The sequence below is a fragment of the Perca flavescens genome, chromosome 18 (genome assembly GCF_004354835.1).
Source record: "Perca flavescens isolate YP-PL-M2 chromosome 18, PFLA_1.0, whole genome shotgun sequence".
Taxonomy (NCBI): domain Eukaryota; kingdom Metazoa; phylum Chordata; class Actinopteri; order Perciformes; family Percidae; genus Perca; species Perca flavescens.
This window is the reverse complement of record NC_041348.1, coordinates 20,258,062-20,284,536: the sequence shown is the minus strand read 5'-3', so window position 1 is coordinate 20,284,536 and position 26,475 is coordinate 20,258,062. Positions and strand designations below refer to the sequence as shown.

Sequence of the window (26,475 nt, the reverse complement as noted above, 5' to 3'; positions counted from 1 at the left end):
TGCCTGGCACTGTCCGTGGTGCTGAAGTAGCAGAAGGATTTGCAATTGCGAGTCCCGTCCTTTTGTCATTTTTGTCTTGGAGACGCTTCGCCAGTTGCGTGTACATGAAACAAACCAGGTCTGTCCCCACTGTTAAAAATTAACAAATCGCCTACTGCTGACTAGTATTCGTCTGTAATTGCTTGTACTATTTAAGTCTGTGGTTACAATATCTTCACAATTGTTATTTCAATGGCTCAAATATAACAAAAACGACAGTCCTTAAACAAATCACTACTGAAAGGATCTCTGACATTATGTATTTTTTAGAAGGTTGGAGTCAAGTAGATGCTGTTTTTATTTCTGTCAGGAGAATTTTGTGGTCTGTTTGTGCAACCAGATGAGGTGATATGGTATGAGAGGCCAAAGTAATCACATAGGAACAGTAAAAACAAAGCAGGGGGCTGAAGTTAACTGGGATCAAGTCTGGAAACCCTGAACAATTCGTCCTCAGTGAACTTTGTTATTATTTTCCAATTTTGAATGCATGGAACCAATTTTGAATCAACTATTAGAGGCACACTTATTCCCACAAATTGTTGGTTGAGTGCTGTAATTAGCTAAATTATGATATGGATAAGGACAAAATAACTAATACTACAATAAAGTTTTATTTTTAGTTTTTTGGCCGATGGTTACTGTAAAATCTGTGAGGGTCACATATTTATGAGGTATTGCTGAGAAAGCCAATATAGAGGTTCAAATTTATTACTCCCCCACAAAACAAAACAGAACTCCCATCAGCGTATCATTATTTACAGCATAGCGAAACATTCATCACACCCATTCATGAACAGTAACACAAAAGAAAACATGTAATATTCCGACGGCAAGCATGCATGGTTAATCATGCTCTTTGACTTTCTTTGCAAGAGACGTATGCTATTTATTTTTCTGTTATGTAAAGATAATTTGTGTTTTCTTCTGTTTTTTACACTCAACTACACTTACAGGAACAAATAAAAATAATACATATACACTCACCTAAAGGATTATTAGGAACACCATACTAATACAGTGTTTGACCCTATCCTAACAATATGGGCCAACATTTCTAAAGAATGTTTCCAGCACCTTGTTGAATCAATGACACAAAGCATTAAGGCAGTTCTGAAGGCAAAAGGGGTCCCCCACACCATTACACCCCCACCACCACCAGCCTGCCCAGTGGTAACAAGGCATGACGGATCAATGTTCTCATTCTGTTTACTCCAAATTCTGACTCTACCATCTGAATGTCTCAAAAGAAATCGAGACTCATCAGACCAGGCAACATTTTTACAGTCTTCAACTGTCCAATTTTGGTGAGCTCGTGCAAATTGTAGCGGAGATGAGTGGTACCCAGTGGGGTCTGCTGCTGTAGCCCATCCGCCTCATGGTTGGGCATGTTGTGGCTTTACAAATGCTTTGCTCGGTTGTAACGAGTGGCTATTTGAGTCAAAGTTGATCTTCTATCAGCTGGAATGATTCGGCCCATTCTCCTCTGATCTCTAGCATCAACAAGGCATTTCCGACCCCCAGGACTGCAGCATACTGGATGTTTTAACTTTTTCAGACCATTCTTTGTAAACCCTAGAAATGGAAAATCCCAGTAACTGAGCAGATTGTTAAATACTCAGACCAGCCTGTCTGGCATCAACAACCATGCCACGCTCAAAGTAGCTTAGATCACCTTTCTTTCCTATTCTGACATTCAGTTTGGAGTTCAGGAGATTGTCTAGACCTGGACCACACCCCTAAATGCATTGAAGCAGCTGCCATGTGATTGGTTGATTAGATCATTTCATTAACGTGAAATTTAACAGGTGTTCCTAATAATCCTTTAGGTGAGTGTATATATATATATATATATATATATATATATATAATATACAATATAGTATAGTACTATATAGTATATACGTATACTGTAGTATAGTATACCAACAGAAAAGTGTAATATCTTGCTCCTTGGCAGATTAAAGTTCCTTTTGAAAATCGATCCATCATGCATAATGGCAATGTGATATTAAACCTGAAATTTAAGGTAATAGCTGCACAACAAACTCAAGACTAAACTCTGGAAGGACAACTTGTGCACAAGATGTGCACCAAACAGAGAAAGAGGTGAGGACATTTATGCAAGAGTGAATATACACGAGCATACACTTGTTAATAAACACACACCTATTTCTGTCTTTGATTACCTGTGAATCGCTTCTTCCCACTGAGGTCAAACTCAGATGACGGGCCGTGGTTGGAGGGTCTGGTGTCTGGCTCCGGAGTCGGGATTTCTGTGGTGGTTGTTGTAGTGCTGGTGGTTGTGGGTGGCAGGGTGGTCTGGACAAAAAGCTCATCTAGCAACAACACGTGTCAGTGAGCTTTTGATTTAAATAAAGATTTATATTGTTTACATCCTAACTCAATAACAAGCTGCTGTGTTTCATTTATCAGGTAATTGTAATTGGCACCATGATCTATGGAATAAAAGTGTCAAATTGGTTAAATTAATTGTGGCCAGATGTGTGAGCTCACTTTGAAATAACCCCTTTTCCCCTAAACGCCCAAAGCTGTATTCTTATGTAATGTTTTGCTACCCATATTCTCCATGTGAGGGGGACTTGAAGACAACGACCATTTCACAAGTCTCCAAGGATAAAAAAGGGGAAGGGATTCAGTGGGTGATATCCAATAAGTTGCTTCTGCTTTTATCACAGTTTTTTCCTGGGCCGCATCATTGGGCCTTGGTATTACATCATGGTCCACACGTGCAACCAGCTTTGAGCCATGGCAGGGAAATGCTAATAAAATATTGTAATGCCCAATTTGTCTTTTCTAGCAAAATCCCCAAAAAGAAAGAAAAATATTAAATGCTGCTCCGATTCCTTGAGAGATCCAAACACCTATAGTGAAATTAGTACATTCAGCTAATGTTTGGCTGAAGCTGGGGTTCATCTATTACATTACAAAGCAACGTTAAGAACAGCAAATACATTGCATTAAATCATAAGCCAGGGAATTCTCTTCAGCTTAGTAATGCAGTCCACATGGTCCAATTTTGGGAATAAAAGTGATTAAAAACAGCCTATAATGGAAAATATCCAAAACCACAACCATGAACAAAGACCAAGCCAAACAAACGTACAAGAAGAGAAACAAAGTGAAGAACACAGGCAAGGCAAAGAGGAAGAGACAGGAAGAGCTAGCAAACACATCCACTGACAGATAAACAGGCAATAAACAAACCGTGCAGTAAACAGTCAACAAACAATGAACATATAGTGCAGTTCAGTCCATCCTAGCCCAGTGGCGGTAGGTCGGTCCAAAGCCAAACTCAGCCAATACCTTTCTTAAGAGCTAAAGCATCAGGCACCATGGTCACTGAAACCGTGTGGTCCATTTCCATTCCTGAGGATTCCTCTGTCAGAGAAGTAGAACAAGCTGTAGCATCAATCTAACATGAGCATGTACACATTTCTGAGCTTGCATACACACATAGACATGTACACCTACGCAACCATATAGAAAAATCTACTTAAATACATACTCTAGGTACAAGCATATATTTTGACACCAACGTAACCCTGGCTGTCTCAGTTTGCTGTTTGTGCGTGTTACTGCAGCATTAATAATGGGCACTCTAAGGGACAGAGCTTCCACAGTGGGAAAAAAATCATTATCATAGTATTTTCTTACAGTGGGAAAGTTTACTATTATACTGAATGTCATCATAACATTATAATGACCTTTTTATGGGACTTTATCAATTATTAAAATGGGACCAATATCCCAGAAACTATACTAAAGATATAAATCAGCATCAGTATGGTTCTTTCTGAAATAAAAAATAAATAATTTCATAGGATCCACACAATAAAAATCTATTTATGGCTTGTTAAGATTGTATTGTGTGTAAGCTCGAAACCAAATACTTCATCCCTACCTTCAATGTTTACATCCAGTTCCTCAGTATAGCTGCAGCATCACTTTTCTCTTTATATTTCAAAACTCTGACTAATATGGTTATGGCTAATAACTTGTACATTTAATAAGTTTAACACAAATAATATAGGGGTATCTTTGTTAATGAAAAATATTTTGAATTCAATTATTTTCTATTTTGAGTTGAGTCTCTAATCTTATATACTTGGTTTAGTTTAATTATTTTCAAATTCTCCCTTATGTGTGCTGTAATAACTATAATAGCCATGCTTGTGTGCTCATGCTTGTGTGTAAGTATGTTTCATTAAATGTCTTTGTGCGATAACACTAATGGCAATATGTAACTGACAGCCCGTAGTGTGTTTAAGCCACAGTACTCGTATACCGCAGCCAGGCCCCAGATGTGGAGCATGTGGTCTTACACACACACACACACACACACACACACACACACACACACACACACACACACACACACACACACACTGAAAAGATCACACAGTTAAGACACAGTCATAGAGTTATAGAACTTTGTGGGTACAGACAGGAAGCCCTCGTGGCCTTGGTCTAGATGGATATGAGAAACAATACAACTGAGAGATTTAGTGAAGTCATACCTACTTTGTATATATGTTCACTATTCTGGCTCTAAAATTCTTCCGTTTTGTGGAAAAGCTATTTAATTAGCAATATTGCAAGTTGGCGCACTGCAGTATTTTGTTTTAGATTAATCTATAAAATGCTGTCTGCAGTTATTTATGATGGATTTTGAGTACTTATGTCTTTATTAAAGTCTCACCTTCTGGATAACAGTCCAATATTCCTTCTGGGTCCAGCACTGGAGACCCATATTCATCTGTTTTGGAGAAGGTTCCAGGTGGACAGGATGGGTATGGTTGTGCAGTGGTGGACTCTTCTGTGATCCACTCAGTGGTGGTGGGTTCAGGTGTGGTGGTAGGAACCATGGTGGTGGTGGTGGACTTGAGGTGAGGAAGGTCCAAGCCAAGTACAGGTTTCCCTCCAATCATGAGGATCTTGTCTTTGGGGTTGACCACAGGCCGGCTGTCTCGGCCGTGACCAAACAGAGCCATACCGTCCTGGTTTACCAGGGGACTGCCCATGTGGTCTGGTGGTCGGTGGAGTGGAGGAGCAAGGAAGAGTGGAAACAGAATATTCATGGCTTTGTCTTGAAAGTAAGCTAATAATAAGAATGATTAAATCTTTATACTGTATGTGTAAATATCATGTAAGATTGATTGAAGCATATCACCAAAAATCGTGCGTCCATCCTCTCCAACCACCACTCTCTTAGGTTTGCCCTGGGAGTCCTGGAGAATTTGTCCTTCCTGGTTCATAAGAACCCCCTTCTCCAAGTCTACCACCTGGAGAGACAACAAGATTTGCTAAATCTATACAGCAATCTTTATAGATAAAACGTGAACAATTGCCTCATACTGACTGTGAGATCTGGTAATGTTATACTTGTATGTACTAATATTTCTTATAAACAGATTAATTCAACATTAGAATATAAACAATCAATCTGTGGCATATTAAAGACATCAGTTCAACATTTTAGTTTCGCTGAGGGTTAAATGAGAAGATTGATACCACTCATGTTTGTACAGTAAATACATAATCTGTATCGGTACAGTAAATATGTAATCTACGGCCAGCAGCCATATTGCTTAGCTTAGCACACAAGACTGGCTAGCTTGCCCCTGTCCAAAGGTAAAAAACCCAGCCTACCAGCACCTCTAAAGCTAACAACTTAACATATTATATCTTGTTTGTTTAATTTGGACAAAGGAAAACAAAAATGAACATGTTGTGATGTTATTGGGGCTTATGTTTTGGACTATATCTTGGACAGGCATAGTAAATTCTTGTTCTTCTTGTCGTCACTGTAAGGTTGCCAGTCTACCAGGAGAGACTAGAGCCAGGCTAGCTGTTTCCCAGTTTCCGGTCTCTATGCTAAGCTAAGCTAACCATCTCATGGCTGTAGCTTCAAATTTACCACACCGATATGAGAGAGGCATCAATCTTTGCATCTAACATACCTCTCAAGTCTCACGCATTGGGCGTGAGACACACGCATCAAGTGAGTTCCCCATAGAGTTCAGAAGGCCCGGCCACGCACCAGCTGAATGAGTGCGGATTTCAAGTTGCGGCTTTCGTCGCTGTTTTTGACTTTGCCTAAGATTGAGTGACAAGTGTACTCGCCCTGTTGTTTGTTTGGTTGCCATGACTTGTGACGAGTGATGACGTCCTGTCACTGTTCCAGTTAAGGGGAGAGAGAGCGGATGACAGTTTGCTTGAGTTCAGTAGAGCACACGGCTCTGTAGAGTCGTGTAATTATGACTTTATATAGGCTACTACATGTACATAGCGGAAACCCTGTTGTGCGTCTGCCCTATTTCTGATATTGTGGCGGCAGAAATCAACATAGAGGAAACACTGGGTAGCTTTTGCGCCTATTATTATTATTATTATTATTATAGCTACATGTTAAATCGGCTGCAGGGCTACTCTGACAGTTTTATATTTTTATAAAGATACCCATTTTATAATAGGACTTCCCTTATACTTTTATATTTTTTTATTTTTACAGCACAACCTCCCGGCCTCATTATGAAAACTTTGGTCTAGGCTATTTCATTATGTTTTGGCAGTTGTGGCTCAGTGGTAGAACAGTCACCTGCCAATCGGAAGGTTTGTGGTTCAATCCCTGGCCCTGCAGTCCCATGCCGAAGTGTCCTTGGGCAAGACACTGAACCTCGAGTTGCTATGCATCGGAGTGTAAATGTGTGTGATGAGCAAGTGGCACCTTGTACGGCAGCCTCGGCCACAGTGTGTGAATGTGTATGAATGGTGAATGGTTCCTGTACTATGTTAAAGCGCTTTGAGTAGTCATTAAGACTAGAAAAGCGCTATATAAAAACTGTCCATTTACATTTATTTTATCCAGACAATGCATAGTATTGATTATTGCACACACACGCACGCACGCATGCATGCATGCACGCATGCACGCACGCACGCACGCACGCACGCACGCACACACACACAAAGAAATGCTGGATTAAATAAACATTTATTTTATTTTTATATTTTGTCATTTATCAGATCAGACCCCCGTCCCCACCCAAGCCCCTGCCGCCAAAATCTCACTCTGAACTCTGTTCAAAACTTGAGAGCCCTGATCTAATTTGGCAAAAAAGTGTATGTGTATTTCCCAAAATGATTAATTATATCTTAAAGGTGATACAGTACAGTACCTTCTATAGTATAACATGCTACAACAAGCCAGTAACACAAGAAAGTACTTAATTGCTTTACAAAATAAGACAACTATTACAACTATGGTTACAATCAGTTAATTAAACATAGTTACCCATTTGGTTCCATCAGGTCCAGTGATAAACCTTTGAGGAACGGCCTTGCTGGTTCCATGAGAGGATGAGGTCTCTTTATCACGTGTTGCTGTCAGGTTGGGTCGTCCATTTTTACCTAACAATTATACGATTTAAGCAGAGTCATTTTGTTATCTATCATTTAGCTTTTTGTGGCAGCGACTTTTAATTACATCGACTTTACCGTTTCCATTAGCAGGCTTGGGTTGTCCTCCATTGGTTGGTTTCCCTCTGATGGGATAGCGAGACCTTCCCCCCTGGCCCCTTAAGTTTTTTAATCCGCCTGTCTTTGTCACAGTAGTGCCACTGCCAATGTCACGATCTGAGGTCAAAACTGGCTGGGGCACATTTAAGGAAGAAGAGGAGTCAGATGATGATGAGGAAGAATCTGACTTTGAAGAACCCAGCCTTGAGTTCTGTGCTGGCTGTGGTCTGATGGGAAGCCTAGATCCACCAAACTGCGTGTTAGCAAGCAGAGGAGAGCGCACCCTACCGTTCAACCCCATACCTGGACGATGAATATGCGGTGAGCCAGGTCTTGTCTTGGAAAAAGATTCCCTTGTATCCACACTATCATTGTCCTCTACGTTTCTGTTAGGGTCAGCTGGAGTTATAGTAGGATTCTTTTGGGCTGATGTGGGGTATGCAACTTTATCATTTTTCCCACTGATGTCTCTACTCCTCTCATTGAGATAATCTTCATTATGACCGTTATCATTGTCATTAGAGGTTCCTCTATGGACATGCTCACTTGAGTCTCTGTGTCCACCTGAGGAATGATGGGAATCAGAGTTTGAAGAAGTGGCTGCTGAAGAGGAAGATGATGAAGAGGATGAGGTAGCAAGGTTCCTAGCATCACTAGATGCTGTATTTTGATTGGTCAAAGAAGGCTTAACTGAACCCACTCCCACCCCATTCTTTAGTAAGTTGTCAGTCCTCAGATATTCACTAGTCTGCTGTATCATGGATACTCCTGCAGCACCTGTGGCCCCTGAAACCCTCGTGGGTGTCCCCCTTAATACGGGTCTGCCCATGGAGGATGATGTCCTGTTCAAGGGGGTCCTACCATCCTGCCTGGAAGATGAACCTCTTGTCCCTAAACCAAACTTGCCTGGGTAACGGCTAGCTAGCCAAGGGAACTTTTCAGCAAATGAGGGGCTAATTCCAGTACGAGGAACCACAGGGTTTTCATTACGTCTCATTTCCCTTCCCTCTTCATACTCTTTCTCTTCACTCCCTCTCTCCTCTGTGGGTTGTGGTATAGAGCTTGAAGTAGGCTCTTTAACTTTGGTTATTTCTGCGTCTGTGCTTTTGTAATTAGTGTCACCATTTCCCTCCCTGAATGTTGTGTCTCGCTCAAGTGATGTGCGCGAACTCTGTGTGTTGTGTGAAGTTGCAGAGCTATGAGATCCTCTGTGTGAAGTTGACTGAGAAGAGCCTGCTGTGTCTGTGTTGGATGGGTTGTTTGAGCTGCTCTGTGAAGTGGATGGATTGGTGCTTGAGCTCTGCAAAGTTGTAGAGCCTTTAGATCTAGACCCTGATGTGGAATGTGATTTGTCAACATTATATGCATCTAATGTTGCCTGGCTGTGGGTTTCACTTCCTGAAGCGGACCTGGATGTTGCTGAATTGAAAGTATGTGATATTACATTGTTTGGGGTCCTGTCTGGTAAAGTGGACTGTGATGTTGCTGAACTATGTGGGTTTGAAGTTGCTGGGTTCGAAGTCCTGCTTGGTAAATTCAACTGTGAGATGACTGCAGGTTTGTAATCATTCAGCTTTCGAGTTGAATTCCCTCTAAACAAAATTCCAGGACGTCTTCGAATGTAACTATATCTAGAGCCCAACCCAGACCCATTGGTGCGCCCCGCTGAAGCCGAACCTCTACCAACAGATGTAGCCTCTGTCTGCTGTAAATTGGTTTCTTTTACAACTGTAGAGGAGGGATTTGTATGTGTTAACCTGGACTTATCGTGGATGTCTTTGCTCTCTGGGTCTGTGGAAGCCACATAGTCCTTTCTACTGGCTGTGGACTCTTGAATATGTGAGGAGGAGGATAATGAGGTTGTAGAAGGTGAAGTAGAAGATGAGGAGGAATCAGAAGAAGAGGAGGAAGTGGATGAGGAGGATGAAGTAGAAGAAGATGAAGAGGAAGAAGCAGGCTTGGATCCTGGTTTTTGATGGACCCTGATCTTAATGGGCCTTCTGGGTGGTGGATTGGGACGAGGTTTAGTTGGGGAGGGCGTCAAAACTTTGAGGCTGGGGGTCACAGTAGTCAGAGGCTTTTCATCATATCCCATTTCATCTTCAAATTCAGGGGAAACATCGTTGTCGGGTTCTTTTCTCTCCGGTACAACCTCCATGGTTGTCGTCTCTTCTACCGGAGACGGCGTTGTGGGTTTTTTCTCTTCTTCTACCTCCTTATCTTCTCTATCTTGAGCTTTTCCTCTGGACGACCCTCTGTTCACTGTGTTTCTGACTGAGCCCCTTACAGCGGAGAAGATGCTGTGATAGGAGCGTGACTGGGAAAGTGGGCGTACACGGCCGTTGACAGGTGCAGCAGGGCGTGGCTGAGGGGGCTTGGTTGGTTCTTCTGTTGCATCTGTTGACTGCAGGTCAGGTTCATCATGGTCAGTATCCTGTTTGGAAAGAGTGTGGCTAGTCTTGCTGCTGTCCTTGGTTTTTGAGAACGAAGAGGCAGCGCTGCTGGCTGGAAGTAGACAAAAAATGTTGTGAATTTAGAATTAATCCAATTTTGAATCATACATGCACACACATACTGTATAAAGTCAACTGTGCTTACATCTTGGCATGACAACACTGAGGACCTTGCTCTGTGGTCCCTGACCCCTCCTGTTGGTTGCTCTGATCTTGAAGATGTACCGGTCTCCTGGTGTGAGGCCATCTATGGTGGCTGTGGTGCCACGGTACGTCACACTTTTCATTCCAAATGGCTTCATAGCAGGAGCATAAGACAGGATGTACTCTGTGTGGAGGTAGAGCGTGAACAACTGTTGTGAAAAGAGATTGTGTGACCATTCAGGAGAAAATTTCACTAATAGCCTTTGAAAATCTGAATTCAAAAGTTCATACAGGAAATGTTTGCCTTTTTTCTAACAAACCTATATGACAATGCGTATGCATCAAGTTGATGTGACCTCAGCACTCTGTACATTACCCAGACGTATTTTCTGTATTTAGTATTTTCATTATTGTATGAACCAATCAAATTACAGTACCGACATAGTAAGTCAGAACAAAAATTTCATGACCACTGGAGAGCACTAATATGGTGGGCACTATCATTGCAGAAATATAAATAAAACACAAATGATATATATATACTGATTTCTTAGCAAAGTTAATTTATTTATCCCTCCTGGCCTCACCTCTTATCCTTCCATTGGGTTCTTCAGGTGGATCCCATGTTGCTATGACAGCAGTTCCTTTGCCTCGTAGTGGCTTGACCTCGAAGTTCTCTGGTGGCCCAGATGGTGCTAACAAGTGAGGAAAACACAAGTGAATGGAAAGACAGCAGTGAGAGGAGGAGCAACAGGACAGAAACCAGAAGCAGCATAGAGGTAACAGTGTGAGGAAATTGCTGCTTAAGGAATGTAAAAACAGCGAGTTTGTGCCAGAAGGCTTGAACTGAGGGAAGTTCTGCTGTCATACATTGTCAGGAACCTCCCCTTGAGATCATGTATGGAACTGCAGATGGATATCTGAGCTGTGAGCCAGGCAGTAAATGCTGACATTCCAATGAACCGCAGCTCAGGAGCTGCTATGATAGTACAAAAGCTGCAATCGTGACAGAGCTGCAGCCAAGGCTGGAATCAAATATCAAATGGGAGCAATAGGCAGTGAATGTGATGAAGTGTGGTATGAGGAAATAAGTAGAAAAGAGCTAACTGACAGAGTTATGCAAGATGGAATTATTTTCTACACAAATGAATTTTCTTTTCATATTCTTGGGAAAATGCAGGGCTTTGGCTCTCTATAGCTATTCCTCTTGACTCACTTCTCATAATCTTTCCTAAGGTGCATTGCGACCTACTAAATGATAAGCTATAAGCAGCAGGCAGAGGCTGCATGTGCATACCTGATTCAGGGGTCCTCTGAAAGACGGAGACGCTCCACTTTCCCTGATTTTCTCCCTGAGAGATTCTGACAGAGAATTCATACATGCCATCAGCAGACAGGGAGTCTATCATTATCCTCCTCTGGTTGCTGTCCTTGTACTCCCAACGTGCTGACTCACCCTTCTCCCTGTACCTTACTGTGTAGGATCTGGGTGAAGAAAAATAGGGATGTTTTATTCCAGTGGAAAGGGTTAGAATTCTCTCTTACTCAGTCAATATTTCCCCTTAATTCACTTTCTTTCACACATAATTTAACCGTTCCCACCTGATTACCCTGGGGCCGACCTTCCCCATCTCAACAGCAGGGTCAACCCAGGAGATGAGGACCGACTGAGGAGACATGACCCTGACACTGATGTCCTGGGCCTCGTACTCCGGTGGCACTGGACACACAGACACACACAAGACATAGAGACAACAATTTCTAGCTCCAAACCAACATTAAAATAACCTCTGAGATCATTGAATTTGGATACATGTCTTCATCTGGTTTGTCACATTTTGGCTAACATGACAACCAAATATATTCAAAATTCAAACTTACATAGATATTGATGAGCTATTTTGAGATATTTACAATGCAAAAAAGACAATCAATGTGTGTAGGAATGCAGGGATTCTCAATAAACCTGCAGGTACCTGGTGTGGTTGTTTTGGTTGCGACTGCTCTGCTGCCGGCTGCGCTCTGGCCCTGGGCTTTCTGTGCCTGCAGTGACACCACATGAACGGACTCAGATGCTATGAATAGAAAGGGATACCAGGCACGGCCAGGGTTTACACTATGAACACTAGATAGTACAAACTAAATGTATACCTTTAGCTAATTTTGATTTAAAACAAAATCACAAAATAAGATCTGCAAAATGTAGCTTTACCCCTTTAATCTGGTTACAAGTGTAAAATGTGAGTCCTCTTACTTAGTTTTTGTGTGTTTCGGTTTCTCTGGTCAGATTGTGGCTTGATGTGGTGTTGGCGTCTCCTTTCCAGCGGGGGAGCTCCTGCCAAAGCTCTCTCAGGCTGCCTGGGACCTGAGGAGGACTGAGGGGCCCTCTTGTGTGTCCGTGTCTTAGACACGCCTAATGGGTGAGCCGTTCTGTCCACCCTGGTGGCCCGCTTTGAAGAGGGCTGATTTCTGGCAGCAGTTTGTGGTGACCTGGCTGGACCTGTTGGTGGATGATAATGGAGGGGAAAAGTCAGAGTGCACCAGAATTCATTCATAATCTATGCTGTGTGCTGGATTTGCCTTAGGGAAACTAACTGCCATGGAAAGTCATTAAACATAATTGCTCCACTGAAGATACATCAGCTCAGTGATAAACAAATAATTACATGTCACTTTCATCCAACCGTGTCAGTTAACATGCACAGTTGTCACAAAAGGGACATGCCATTCAAAGACACGTCATGTCACGACACAGATATGTCCCCTGTCATCTGCTCCAACTTCTGGCATCCTGCTTCCTGCTTCAATCCCACCCTAGAGTGACTCCATCTTGGACAACAACTCAGACATTGACTTGGACAGCCAGACAATCCCCCTCATTTGGCTACAGTGCTGAGCGATAGCATTGGCAATATAACCAAAAAAAATCTTCCTTTTTTCCTTTCCTCCCTTTATCCCTCCTTCATCCGTTTCTCATAATCATTGTCAGATGAAAATGATCTGCTCTGTTTCCCATCAGGATAGCTGCATGCACAGCTGGATGAATACTGACAGGTCAGGTTATAAGGACAAAAAAATGCTGTGATGTAGGCTGGGTCAACTAAGAGTAGTTTGCTTTTAACTTTGGCTTAAAGAAGGGCGAGAGGGAGAGTTTTAGTGCTGGTGGGCTTCCACCATGACACTTTACATGTGGGGGGAACAAAAATGAGACAAAGAGGATGTGAAGGGGAGTATAAAAGCACACTAGAAAAGATCCCAGGAAAAAAGGAGGAGGTTTGTTGGAGCTCTCCATGAGTCTCTCTGTCTCTCTCTTTTCCTCTGTTCTGCCAGCACAGCTGAGTGGATTTCTCCCCTTTGGATCTAGACAATTGGCTGTTCGGTAATGCAACATCTCCAAGATTCTCCTGCACCTGTACAAGTTTCATGGATAATCTGTTCTGTATGTTCCTCTTGTTTGTCTGCCAACACAACAACAAACTGTTGCATATCTATTAAAGGTGTAATTAGTAGACATGTGCATTAATGTGCTGCATTAATTAATCAAATTGACCATCATAATGGAGTTGAGTGTCTCTCTTCGTACTGACTGACTTGAAAAAAAGACATTTGGTTTTAATCAGCCTAAATCTTCTTTTCCTTATTTCCTTCTTCCTCTTTTTCTCTCTCTGGAAAGCTGTCACAGTGCATAGTTTGACGTGGGTCACCACGCCGCGGACCACTAAACCATTGACTCCACAAGTGCTCTCACTTGCCAAATCCTTTCTGTCTCTCCTGGAAGCTCGATAGTCCAAGATGCTGTGAGCCTGGCCTCCAGACAGACAGAACACTGCTACAGCGGGGACCCACCTCAGTGTTCACGCTGATGTTGAAGAATGTCACTGTTTACTCCCTCCTCAAAAACTAGCTGAAGAAAGCAAGGCTGTCTCTGACATTTTACCACCTTCAAAAGTAAATCTAAACTTTGCAACTTTGCTTTGGTAGAATTGGTTACATTGCTCAGTTTAGCCACCGTTTATTTACAAACAACATGCTGTGGCAGAGCTTTCCTGGAGGCAGATATAATCAGTTTAGACATAACCGACAAATACATATACAAAAAAATTCAAAATAGTCAAAATATCAATATACAAAACTTATGCTCAATGGCTTTGTTCATCATTTGCCATCATTCATTCATTAGCTTAACATGCTATCACCTACTTCAGTAAACAACTTGATTTGTTAACTGGGCTAATTAGCTGACCTAAAAGATAACCTATCAATTAATAGCATTTGTCAGTTGTCATTACGGTTGCTAGCTTGATAACAGTTGCTAATGTTTGGCATTTTTAGTATAATGTCGTGGAATGTTAACTGGGATAATTAACATTGCCTGGCCTGGTAGCTAGCTAGATAACTTTAGCTAATGTAACGCCAAGTGTGCTAGCAAGGCTTCATGACATGCTATGTCTTCTTTTGCCCCTTGTCTTTCACTGGGAGTTATTGAAGCATTACTTTGCCAGAAACACACGGGTCTTTGGCTCCATTCACTGGGATTATAAACTCAACAAATATGATTAGCTGTGTCTCCAGAGTGGCTTTGCCTCAAATAAATACAACTCAAACTCCAGTGCAGCATGGTGGTTTAGTGGTTAGCACTGTCGCCTCACAGCAAGAAGATCCTGGTTTCAATTGCTGGTCCTTGTTCTTTAAGTCTGGAATTGTTTTCTCCATGTTCCCTACTGTGGCACAAAGACATGGCAAGTGAAGTGGAGAGATTAAATTGTCCATGTGGAACAGTATGAACACAAATGTTTATTTTTGTTCGCCCTGTGATATTTGAATATTAGAGCTGTGAACAATTCATTATTGATTTTCTTTTCTATTTTTCAATCATTCATTTAGTCTATAAATAATGCACAAGCAAAACAAATGTCAATCATAAATTCATAATCCCCAAAGTGGCATATCTTTAAATAACCACAGGTCAAAAGGATCATAAAATGATATAAAACTGAAAAAATCTAAACATTTCCACATTTGAGAATTTGAAAACAGTCAATGTGAATCATTTTTGCTTAATAAATAACTATTAATTATTAATTAATGGAAATTGTAGGCAGTTAATTGACTGTGCACTCATACTACTTACTTACAAGTGTAGTGGGGATGGCTTCCCTTAGTGCAGGTTAATTGAATGCAGCCTTGGCCTGACCCCTCCCATGGCCAACCCCCTAATCAGGGCTGGGCTACATAAGGCATCTGTGCTCCTTTGTCCTGTGTCTGTCCCTGCTGTGGCTAGTGTTTGTTGCCCGCAGGTATGTGAAAGGTACATTTCTATGTCACATTTCATATATATTTCTAAGTTAAACAGTTAGTTAGTTAGGTGGAACACAAAGGATATACCTGTAGACTAATTAACATTAGTCTATATCCTTCGCGTTCCACTTTTGGGATTGCTGCGGTGTAGGAGGAAATTCTGCCAGATGCATGTATTTTGTGTTTCCTTCCGTTCTGTTTCCTTCCGCTTTCTTTGTGTTGGAATTTTAAATTCGGTGGATTTATGAGGACTATTGTTGACTGCTCATCAGATCTCTGCAGGGTAAATTGAGACAGCTAGCTAGACTATCTGTCCAATCTGAGTTTTCTCTCACACAACTATTAAGCAGATACTACTATATTTTGCAGCGGCTCTGTGCGGAGTTTAGCACTGCCCATGACGATTCTGATTGGTTTAAAGAAATGCCATTAAACCAGAGCATGTTTTCCTCCCATCCCCGAATGCTGTGTGGAGTAGCTAGACTCTCCTTCGGCATGCTTTGGAGGACGGTCTGGCAAAGCGAGACTAGTGGTTGATCGACTTTTTGTCATTTTGTTCCCCTAATGTCCCATCTCAGTGGTGAGTAGGTTCACGGTTTTAAATGGAATTTTAATATATAGTTGCTAGCTGGTTGAATGTATTCTCCCTTCCTTTCCAGGTTCCTCCTGACTTCCTATTGCTGTTTTGCCTTTTGCCATTTTCTTAGTGTTTTGGTCTAGTTTCGCCCTTTGGTTATCTTATGTTTGTCTTTAGCTTGTGTTCATCTAGTTTAGGTTTGATTTGCATTAATTGTACTGCCCTTGTATTGTTGGCTTTTTGTGAGTTTTCTTTGCTTATTTGTTTAACTAACTCAGTTACCGTATATTTGTTTCTGATTATTATTGTATTCTTTCAGAGCAGGCTGCCATCTTGTTTGGAGGCTAGGTACCCGTGGTGAGGTTCCTTCACTGTTTTATGTGTGAGTTATTGCTGGGGACATGATATAGACTGCATCATTTTTCTGTGAGAAATGCTGTGTGACTTGCTGTGTTGCACCTAAGGTGAGCAGCGGTGGCACCCCTGAACACTCCTCAGTGTAGTCTGCCTCTCCACAACTTTGTTTATAGGTTACTTTTACAGTCTGTTGAAAGCAGTGACTGGTAAATGTGATAATTAAAGTGTTGTTCACCATTAAAGGCAACACAACTCAATTAAATGTTAAATTTGGATCACCTGCAAGAAAAACACCTGGCTGAATAAATAGGAAGAGTCAGAGACCAGGAAGTGTTTCTCCCAACTGATCCTATAGGGACAGAACAAGTGAGCCCCAAGACATTGCATTGTGACATTAGATTTGGTGGTTCCTTTTATATCCATGATGACAGTGGATAATTTCAGCAAACTGCTTTTAAGGGATTTAACTACATACTTTTATGTGTACGGTTGTTCACTGAGACATACCACTCCCATGTGGTGTTGGTAAAGATGCCTTGAGATCAGGTTTACCTGCTGATGTGTTGCTGACAGGTGTACCGCCCAAAACAGCAAAGCCATCCAGGTTAACCCATTCAGGGTCTAAAATTAAAACAAACAAAATATTGGTTAAATGATGTTGCCAATAGAAAATTGGTAAGCAAGCCCTAAATTATATAGATTAAAAAGAAACCAAATTTAGCGAATAATTTCTACCTGATGAAGACATGTTGAAGTAGCCTGACAAGCCAGACCCACATCAAGATGTTGGGTCTGGGAACTCACCATTGGCAGGGCTCAATCCAAGGGGCGGGATAAACGGATGTCTTTCAAATTCCCTCTGCACGTAATAGGATAGCGCTACAACCAGGCAGTGCAACGAAGAAGGTAGCGAAGCTAGTTGATAGATTAAACTTTTGCCGTATCCGGTTGGAAAAACTCTGAACACATCTTCCTTTTTTAAGAATTTCAGTGCCGTTCTTTGTTCTTTTCTCAAAGAAAAGCTGAACTCCAAGTCTTCCAGAAGACCGCTGTTCCCAGCAGCCCATTGACTCTATACACGATGTGATTGGCCTGACCAGAATTTGGTTTTTCCAGCTCGCAAGCCAACGGAGAGTGCCTAGACCCCCCTGGCTGCAAAATAAATTTGCTGCCACTAGGGTGCGTCTAGATATCTAGGCTAATGTTCAAGTGGAAATGGTATTTTTCTTTTTTGTAGTCAACTTTTAAATGTGTATGATTTGCTATTTCCCCTTATCCCCTTATTATTTACGCTCCATCTCGCCCCCTGTTCCTGATAAGTCATCTCTCCATTTTTGTTGTTTTTAACAGCAGCTGGCCAGTCACAATGATGTGGAGGCAAACAGCATTGTGTTATTTATGATGACTGATGCTGCTCTCATGCTGCTTAGGGAACAACACACAATCTGCAAGGAATTTCTGGAAAGGCAACACTGAGATGTTGCTCGGTTGCCAGAGACTTATGGCAAATTGCACCGGAGCTGGAGAGACCACAAGGCCGCCACAAAACACAATGGGACACACACACACACACACACACACACACACACACACACACACACACACACACACACACACACACACACACACACACACACACACACACACACACACACACACACACACACTTTAACATACTGACACCCTATACAAGACAATGCATGATTCAACACTTGGCCCCACCCTATCCCCCACCACTATCCCCACTATACACATATATACAGTACAGTATATGTGCAGACACACACACACACACACACAAAGTGGCCACAACAAAGGGGATTGGGTTAAAGGAGCTGAGCTGGATTTGGATGTGGAAATGAAGGGTTGGCTGCAGACTGAGCCGCTGATGAAGTATGGCTCTAAGAGGCCAAGGACAAAATGGAATAATGACAAAAGCAGGCTAGACTGTGTCAACACAGCAAACTGTATGTGTATAGAAACATAAAGACCTGTCTCATGTTTAACAAGGCAGGATTAGGAATTACGAAGCCGTTAAGACCTAAAGATAATGTCCTACTAAAACCTAAAATAGCCACTGTCTGCAGAGCCAAGATGAAGATTGGCAGTCACGCACACCAACCCCCAATGCTCTTTCTGTCTTGCAAACTTGGACGACAGCATATCCAATGATAAACTAATCCTCTGATAAAAATCCATCATACATGCACTTGCACAAGTGTGCATACACCTCACCTCCTGGCGTCTCTGCCTTGTACACAGCTTTGCTCATCCCTCCTCATTCTTGGCACTTGTCTTGAGAAAGTGCAGAACTCTGGGATCTGAAAACTTTAAGCCAAACCTTTTTTTTTTTTTTTTTTTTTGCTCTTCATCCATCTATTTTCCTCTTAATGACTTTTTTTGTCTAGCCATGCGACCTCCGGTCCATCAGAAACATATTGATTGGCTCCCACTTGATTTGTTCATGTCCCTCTATCTCAAGCAGTCAGTGACTTATCTCACATCGTTGTCTTGCTCTCACTCTCTTTTTTAACTCTTTCTATGTTTCTGCCTTACCTACATCCTCCAGTAGAGGAGAGCGACTGGTCTTCCCCACTTCTGTGAAGCGGTGAGACCTTGTGGGTTTGTTGGCGTTGATGACGAAGCGGTCCACAGGTCTTCCATCCAGATGAATAGAAGGCTCCCAGCTCTCTCTCAGGCCCTTATCCACAGATGTCTGTTTCCCATTGTGTGACCGCAGGGGCTTCTCTGCTGCAAAACAAATGACGTCAGGATAAATTGGGTCTATCTAAAGCTTATTTTAACAATATTCTTTGTCTTTATCCCTTATGTTGAAGGCTTGTTGCCCCTACAAATTGTAGCAGTATGTGGGTCTACGGTTCAAGCTCTGTAAGCTGTTAATAAACCTCTTCTTCAGTGCCACCGGTACAATTTCCTCTGGATTTATTATACTTGGCATTTGAACAAACTGATTCCGTTGACGCACAAACTTACATGTAAGGAGGCCCCAAAAAATACTAACTAGTTTGGGGTCTAAATAAATGAATGAGGATTTTCTGGGATAGATAAATGCTCAGGACAATAAGCAATCTTCTAAGAGCTTTTGTTATTGTTGAAAAACAGCTGCCTGCTGGTAAAGAAAGGTTCTCTGATCAGAGCGGTGAGGGTGAACCGAACTGAAAGATGCTAAAACGCTCCAAAGAGCTGAGGGGAACAGCAGAGTCTGGTGATAACTTTCTGTGCCATTTATTCTGTTGTTATTACAAATGTATTGATTATAGCAGCTTTAAATCTCAAGATCCAAATAGTAAGTATTCAAGCATTGGCTACGCTGTAAATGGAGGGGATTTGCAGGTTTTATTGGCACCTGGTCATTCATCGCTGTCACATATAATTGTCGGTATTGTCTGTTCACATCATAAACAACTGGCCCTTATGTCTGTCTGTGCTGGCCAAAGGTTTACAGCAGCCGTTTCAGTTTAGCATCGTCACAAAATAACTCCATCGCTATGAATTCTTGTTGTCTGCAGGCGTGTGCACCCAGCTGGATCTGCACTTTCATTTTTCACATTTAGAAATAATTGCCGGTCAGTCCTCATGTGCTGCAGTTTGCAGTTGGTCGCAGCTCTTTGGAGGTCTACAATGTTGTCTCTGCTTAACTGTTTAATTACATGCTGAAACAACGTCTCCTTGCTGTTTTTAGGGACTCTAGACAACACAGACCCTCGGATACAGACTTTATGTGCCTGGTTGGATGAAAAAGTGTGAGTGCTTTCCAGAAACAAAACACAATATCTCCTTTTTATATCCTCATTAATGTAGGGTCACAATGGAGTCAATTTTATCAGCTGTTTGTGGCAGACTCCATTGACACAAGTCTAGATGCATTTCAATAACTCCAACCCTGTTTCTAATAAGGCCATGTATTACGTAGGAAGGGATCTGCTCCTCTGTCCAGACATCATTCTGAGATTTGGCCTCTTTGGAAATGTATGATCCAAGGGCAAACCAGATATTTCTGATTAAATCAAGACTCCTTCGAGCACAGTATGCATGATTGCCATTCAAGAATAAACAGTTTGAGAAGCAGTTAAGCAAGTGAGTGGTTGTAACATCATAATCTTACGGAGGGAGGCTGTAAGGGCGTTGCCATGGGACACCAGGGCAATAATATAACATTTAAAAGACAGGCAGGCAGTTAGAGTGAGATTGAGTTAGACAGTGGAAAGTATTAAGTATGTTAAGAATGAGGGCAGGGCCTGAGGGTCATTATGTCACTGTCTTTTTAGAATAACTGTGTGTGTGTGTGTGTGTGTGTGTAAGAGAGCGTGAGACAGAACACACACACACACACACACACACACACACACACGTATGTGTAGTGTGGTACACATGTGGTACAAGAAGCATATGCAGGTAAGCCCTGAGGTCAAGGACTCTTGTAAAACTGTTCTAGAAAATACTTGTGCTCATGCACCTGCAATGTGCTCCACTTTTACAAGAGCACCTTCTCACCTTGCACACAAAATCACAAACTCTGACCGCCCGCTCACCCCTAATAAGTTTGCCATTAACCCCTAATAACTGTCCTCTTCCACAAACTCCCATCAATAACCAGGATCCTCAGTGAAGGTGTGTGTGTGGGGAAGGAGGTATGTGTGGAGGGATTAACAAGCTAGTGTTGCAGTGTCAAACTAAGATTATCTGTTCTGTAAGTTCTTTAGACTGAAGTCCTATACAACAGTACATGTTTAGATTCTAATAATAATTTGCTATCATGGCAACAACAAAGACTTTTGAACTGACTGAGGTGTCTTTTCTCTTCGATAACTGTAGGTGCTAGAGACAATTGATGTAAAATGTTACACTTTCCTATTTTTGAGATTGTTTTTTATATCATTGCAGCAGAACAAGCATTTGACAGACATGAATGAAACCTGAACGATGTCTTGCAGTGTTTCTTGGCAGGGCCTTGTTGATTTTTGTTGTTAGTATTAGGGATATATATGCACACCATGTGGATTTACCCCCTGGTATCAACAAAGTCTTATTTTATTAGTCTATTTATCTTATGTCTTATATTATATTGTAAGTTGCTGTTAGACTGAGCAAAAAACAAGCTTTAACTTAAGTCTTATCAGTTAGATTAGAGCCATGAAAGCCATCAACCACGCATGACATTGGTTTAAAGGGCTGGTTTACCCAAATTACGAAATAGATAATTCTCAATTACCACTCGTAAATCATGCAGATAGTTTTGGTTTTTGAAATATCTGTTTATGAGATTTCTGATGCCACACAGACAAAGTCAAATTGAATTCATTCTTGTGGTGCTCACAGCAATATATCTTTACCAAAAAGTGTTACTGTAACTAAATGTTACAATGGACAATTCACAGACCTCACTTTATACTAAAGAAGCAGTCCCATGTTGAGAGTATGCTCTGTAGATTATCATGAGTAACTGATTCTGGACATAGATGTTGCTGTTGCTTTTTTAAAATGTATTTTGTGTCTGTGTTTTTAGCCCCACAAAAAAAATCCCATTCACCTTTATTGTATTGGGGTGGAGTCCAATTTTTCATAGACAGATATCTGAAAAACTGGAGAGTGAATTTCCGCAGTTTTCGGTGTTTATGCTAAACTAAGGATTGTCTGGCTGTAGCTGTTTGGTGTGTTATGAGACGGGTATCAAGTCCTCCAAACCATACAACCATCAAGGTCATTTTTTTCTATGCTCTAATACGACCCAAAAGTGTGTCTCATAAATTAGTGTCCCTAGCAGTGGCAGGAAATACGACCCACAAGAATGTTTCCATCGTTATATCTAAACTAGAGAACATAACGGTTGCGTTTTTAAACACGTCAATAACATTGTGAAAGCAGTTTGGTTAATTTTAGAAAAAGATTGTGATTAGGGTTAAGACCAGTAAATTTGTTATGTTACTTTGCTTACGGTTAGGCATGTTACGCAGAGCTTGACGTAGTTCCGTTTATTCTGTAAAGTAAAACAAAACACGCTGTTTACTTTGAACAAACGACTGATGGGGCGTTTTTCTAGGGAGGACAGTCTCTGATTTTCTCATCTAACTTTGAAGAAAAAAAAGAACGTTAATTCATATAGAGAGGTTGGTGTGAAATCTTGCCAGGGGCTACAGAATTCTTGGTTTCACCTCTGTCACCCTTATTATTATCACTCTGACCTCTGTCCTTCATTAAACTCTTCCCAGTAATCAACTTTGTCATAAAGCCAACACACCAGACTGAGACCATGACCATAGGCACAATCAATCACCTGACTGTCAGATTAGATTCTGTCATTTTATTATTGGAAATTAAGCCTTATTTAAAAGGGAAATGTGACTGAGAACATATTTTATTTAAAGCAACAGCCTGAAGTGAGTAATTGTTTAACTTGGGAGAGTTACATGCATACATATGTGACATTTACCAACAGTAGCTGGCCAGTACAATTGCAGTCTTAAAAACGTGCTTTGCATTTCAATATTGATGGCCACAAGCTCGAACCAAAGTACTTCCAAAATTATTCAAATATACCACACAAGACTGACATCTTGGACTTAGTTTTTGCTATATCTTCATGCAACACACTTACTATGCTGACATCTACTGCTGTGACAGGTGTGCTCACAACCCAGGTGGTACTTGTTTAAACAACTGGAACGGCGCCTCGAGATGACATGACACCAGACATGCCATCGCTGGCAGGTTTGACAGGCAGCCAAGTTTCAGGTGGGGGGAGGGGCCGGGTGGAACAGGTGATCAAACATACCCAGTATTGTGGAAAATTTTAGAGATATTTGGATCTGCGCTGCCTCTCTGGCTGTCATATTTCCCAATGCAAAGTAAAAAAAAGAAAAGTTCTTTAAGTTTTCGGTGAGATATTTTACGGGGTGCTCCTGCAGAATCCTAGCATATTACTGTAAGTGGAGCACAGAAATTAAATTCCACTGGCCTGCAAAGACATGATTCCCTCTTTCCCCTCACTCTCTGTCCCAATTACTCTCTACACTCAACACTTTCCAGACGTTGATGGACTGTGGCTGCATAGAAGAAGTTATTTATGGTCCAAATACAATGTTTCTGTTCTCTCTATTTGCACAGCTCCCGCCTAGGTGCCCAGATATCCCCAAGTCCCCAATTTCATCTACTGTTGTGTAGAATTTTAGATTGACAAGCTGATGACATGTGAATGGAGAAAGTTAATAAGTAACACTCTCCTCTCCCTTAACAACTACTGTCAAAATGCCTGAGAGGAAGACATTTAACTCCAAGCTGCTCCAGCGGAGCAGTGAACTGTGGTTGTATTACAGTAAGTAGCTCCCAGGTGTACATCATACACTTATACATTATATAAGTGGATGAATGTGTAGCAGGGTGTTGCAGAAAAAGTGCTCTGAAAATACTTCCTAAAAGATGGAAAAGAAAACGACTCAGAGGAAAAGACCACAACAAATAGCAGCTGCCTATATTCAGAGAAAGCAATGACCTCATGCACTAAGTGCTAACAGTCAAGAAGGAGGCATATAGAAACTTACAGATCAACTGACAATATAAATGGACTGAGTGTGTTGGAGAAAAGGGGAGAAGAAAAAAAAAGGCTGGCTGTAACGTGGCCTTTAATTTAAACTCAGCCAAAAGGTTTAGCTTACTGCCCTCCAAAACTCCTCAGGCTCTATGGCAGTTTTGATATGTGGGATATTTTGACCATCTGGAGGATGTGGACTTATTTCCCTCAAGATTTATTTTACAAACAGTATTTAAGAAACTTAAGTGCTGCGGTCCCTGTGCCTGTCAAAAATGTTACATCCATTTGATATATCACTATGCTGACATGAATAAAAAATCTAATACATGTTCAAATAAAAAATACATTAAGTACGCTTTTAATAATTTTTCTATAAGAAGTATTTCACCCATTTCTGTTTAATAGCGATGATTCATATTCAAAGCAACTCTGCCCAGAGAAAGTGTGACAGAAAGAAAACCCACCACTTTTATTCTCCTGAGTTTTACAGGAAGGCCATTTATCCCCACCATCAGCCAGATTAGTCACCCATTTGGCATAATAGCTTTCAGAAGAAAGCACAATGATGCAGCCTAGTATTTATCATCTTCTAATGGTTGATCACAGCTCCTGCAGCATGGACCTACTATATGAGGTAAGGACTTGTTCCATGACTGATGCTAAGAGGCCAGCATCATATTTTCCCCTCATAAAGTAACAACAGTAAAAATACTGTCAAAGTCTGTTTTTGCTATAATTGCTCTTAAACTAGGCTATCTGTCACATCTGTAAATGATAAATCAAGCCATACACTCTAAATTAAATATCCTAATGCATTCTAAATGGCTACAACTAATCTCTCTCGGTTTCATGAAAAATTACCGCAATAAGCTGGTCAAACTCAAACAACCACTGCCTCATAGATCAAATTTGATCCAATAGACCACAAGAGAAGAAAGCAACAGTGCAGCAGCAATGATCAAACTAAATAACACATTAAAACGTGCACCTGCTCAGGAAAAAAGTAAACAAATCTTTTACCTGTCCATCCGCATCCTGGTGCGCAAAACGTAACAAATAGCGCCAAGAGCGTCCTGCTTGCGGCTACAGCCATGGTGAGTGTGGCGCGCTACTGCTGCGAAGCGACGCACCAGCTGGATGCAGAGGGCTGGGACACACCAGCACCACGTCTCCCCTCCCCTCTTCCGATGGGACTGCTGCTTTTCACCATTAATTCTCGGCTTCTTTATGTCAATAAAACACTTTCAAAAACCAATGATGAATCTCACATCCATATGCAGTCGATTCTGATTTGAAAGAAGTAATTAAGCACTGTGGAGTTGACTTTAAAAAAACGCATTTATAAACTGAGTGCTGTCTATATATATATAAAGACTAATATGTTCTCATCATTTTAATTTATTCAAATGAAAGTTTTTTATTCCTCAACAATATAGCCTATGTCTTAGTTCTTTAAAAGTGCCTGCAGGCTTCTGCAGGGTATCTTTTCATTTTGGATAACATAATATAATAAAATTGATAAAATGTCTCCCTCTTCAGGGAACACCACTGATTTCATCCAAAACTGAAGGTCTGGTAGCAGGTGGAGGGAGAGAAAAAAGACTGCAGGGTGTAAGCGACTGATTAGTGGCAGAATAATTAGAGGTTTAGAACATGACAGCAGACCTGAATCACCTAAGCATCATTTCCTTGACACTGTCACTTCACCAGGTGTGACTATGGGCCAATACTTCAATAAATGATCATTTGTGTGTGCAGTTACATCCATTTTCCAATGAAATAATTTAACCACTAGATGGAGCAGCAAGCCATGTTATTAAATATAGTTTAACCTGTATGCAATACAGGTAAGGTTTTATTTAGAACTGATGTTTTCCAGTAGAGTTGGCGTTTTATCTAAAATGCTCTGTGTGTAGTTAAATGTTAAAGTTAAAATGACTGAATATTAGTATATTCCCACTATAGTCAATTTGTCTATTACTTGTTTGTTTTCGGTTGATTGAGGCTAAGAACAATTCACACATTGCATAGATAATGATCATGAGGTTCTGCTTTTGTTAAGGATAAACGTGTCATTGTACATGGTTTTATATCCATTGTAATTCTGTAAAGTATTGTGATTAAATGATGTAGAACATCAAAAATTCGACAGCATTTAATTGGTTACTATCACACTAAAGTTGGCAAGACCTTTGCAGCGCTATTTGCATGTTAGAGCTCTTCATGTTTCCCAGATACAGATTCTCTGGATTTGCTGTAAAACCTCCTAACATGTTTGCTGTAACAGCAAATGTCCCACAAAACTAATGACAATTACTGAATCCATTCTCCTTTCACATTGTCTTCAGCCCAGAGGTTAATCTATCATTTTCTCATTCACACTGAAATAATTGGAACTTGAACTCATTTTCATAATGAATTATCTATCTATCTATCTATCTATCTTTCTTTCTTTCTTTCTTTCTTTCTTTCTTTCTTTCTTTCTTTCTTTCTTCACTTGTTTGAAGGTAGTTTTACTG

General features: G+C 41.1%; 1 protein-coding gene across 4 annotated transcripts in view; it reads right to left on the bottom strand.

Moving 5' to 3' along the window:
- fndc1 (fibronectin type III domain containing 1) overlaps positions 1 to 25,209 on the bottom strand; it is a 36,771-nt gene extending 11,562 nt beyond the window's left edge. The window contains exons 1-15 of one of the 4 annotated variants that reach the window (XM_028604872.1): positions 24,977 to 25,209; positions 18,964 to 19,155; positions 16,960 to 17,028; positions 12,430 to 12,675; positions 12,152 to 12,250; positions 11,778 to 11,895; positions 11,473 to 11,660; positions 10,763 to 10,870; positions 10,177 to 10,359; positions 7,558 to 10,083; positions 7,355 to 7,470; positions 5,231 to 5,342; positions 4,760 to 5,086; positions 3,364 to 3,438; positions 2,226 to 2,375 (exon numbers count right to left, since the gene is read on the bottom strand). In XM_028604872.1, the coding sequence (XP_028460673.1) occupies positions 2,226 to 2,375; positions 3,364 to 3,438; positions 4,760 to 5,086; positions 5,231 to 5,342; positions 7,355 to 7,470; positions 7,558 to 10,083; positions 10,177 to 10,359; positions 10,763 to 10,870; positions 11,473 to 11,660; positions 11,778 to 11,895; positions 12,152 to 12,250; positions 12,430 to 12,675; positions 16,960 to 17,028; positions 18,964 to 19,155; positions 24,977 to 25,049 (4,582 nt within the window). In that variant the 5' untranslated portion in view covers positions 25,050 to 25,209. Of the gene's footprint in view, positions 1 to 2,225; positions 2,376 to 3,363; positions 3,439 to 4,759; positions 5,087 to 5,230; positions 5,343 to 7,354; positions 7,471 to 7,557; positions 10,084 to 10,176; positions 10,360 to 10,762; positions 10,871 to 11,472; positions 11,661 to 11,777; positions 11,896 to 12,151; positions 12,251 to 12,429; positions 12,676 to 16,959; positions 17,029 to 18,963; positions 19,159 to 24,976 lie in introns of all 4 variants that reach the window. The other 3 variants (XM_028604871.1, XM_028604874.1, XM_028604873.1) reach the window with 3 other exon arrangements.
- Between the last annotated feature and the right edge of the window lie 1,266 nt (positions 25,210 to 26,475).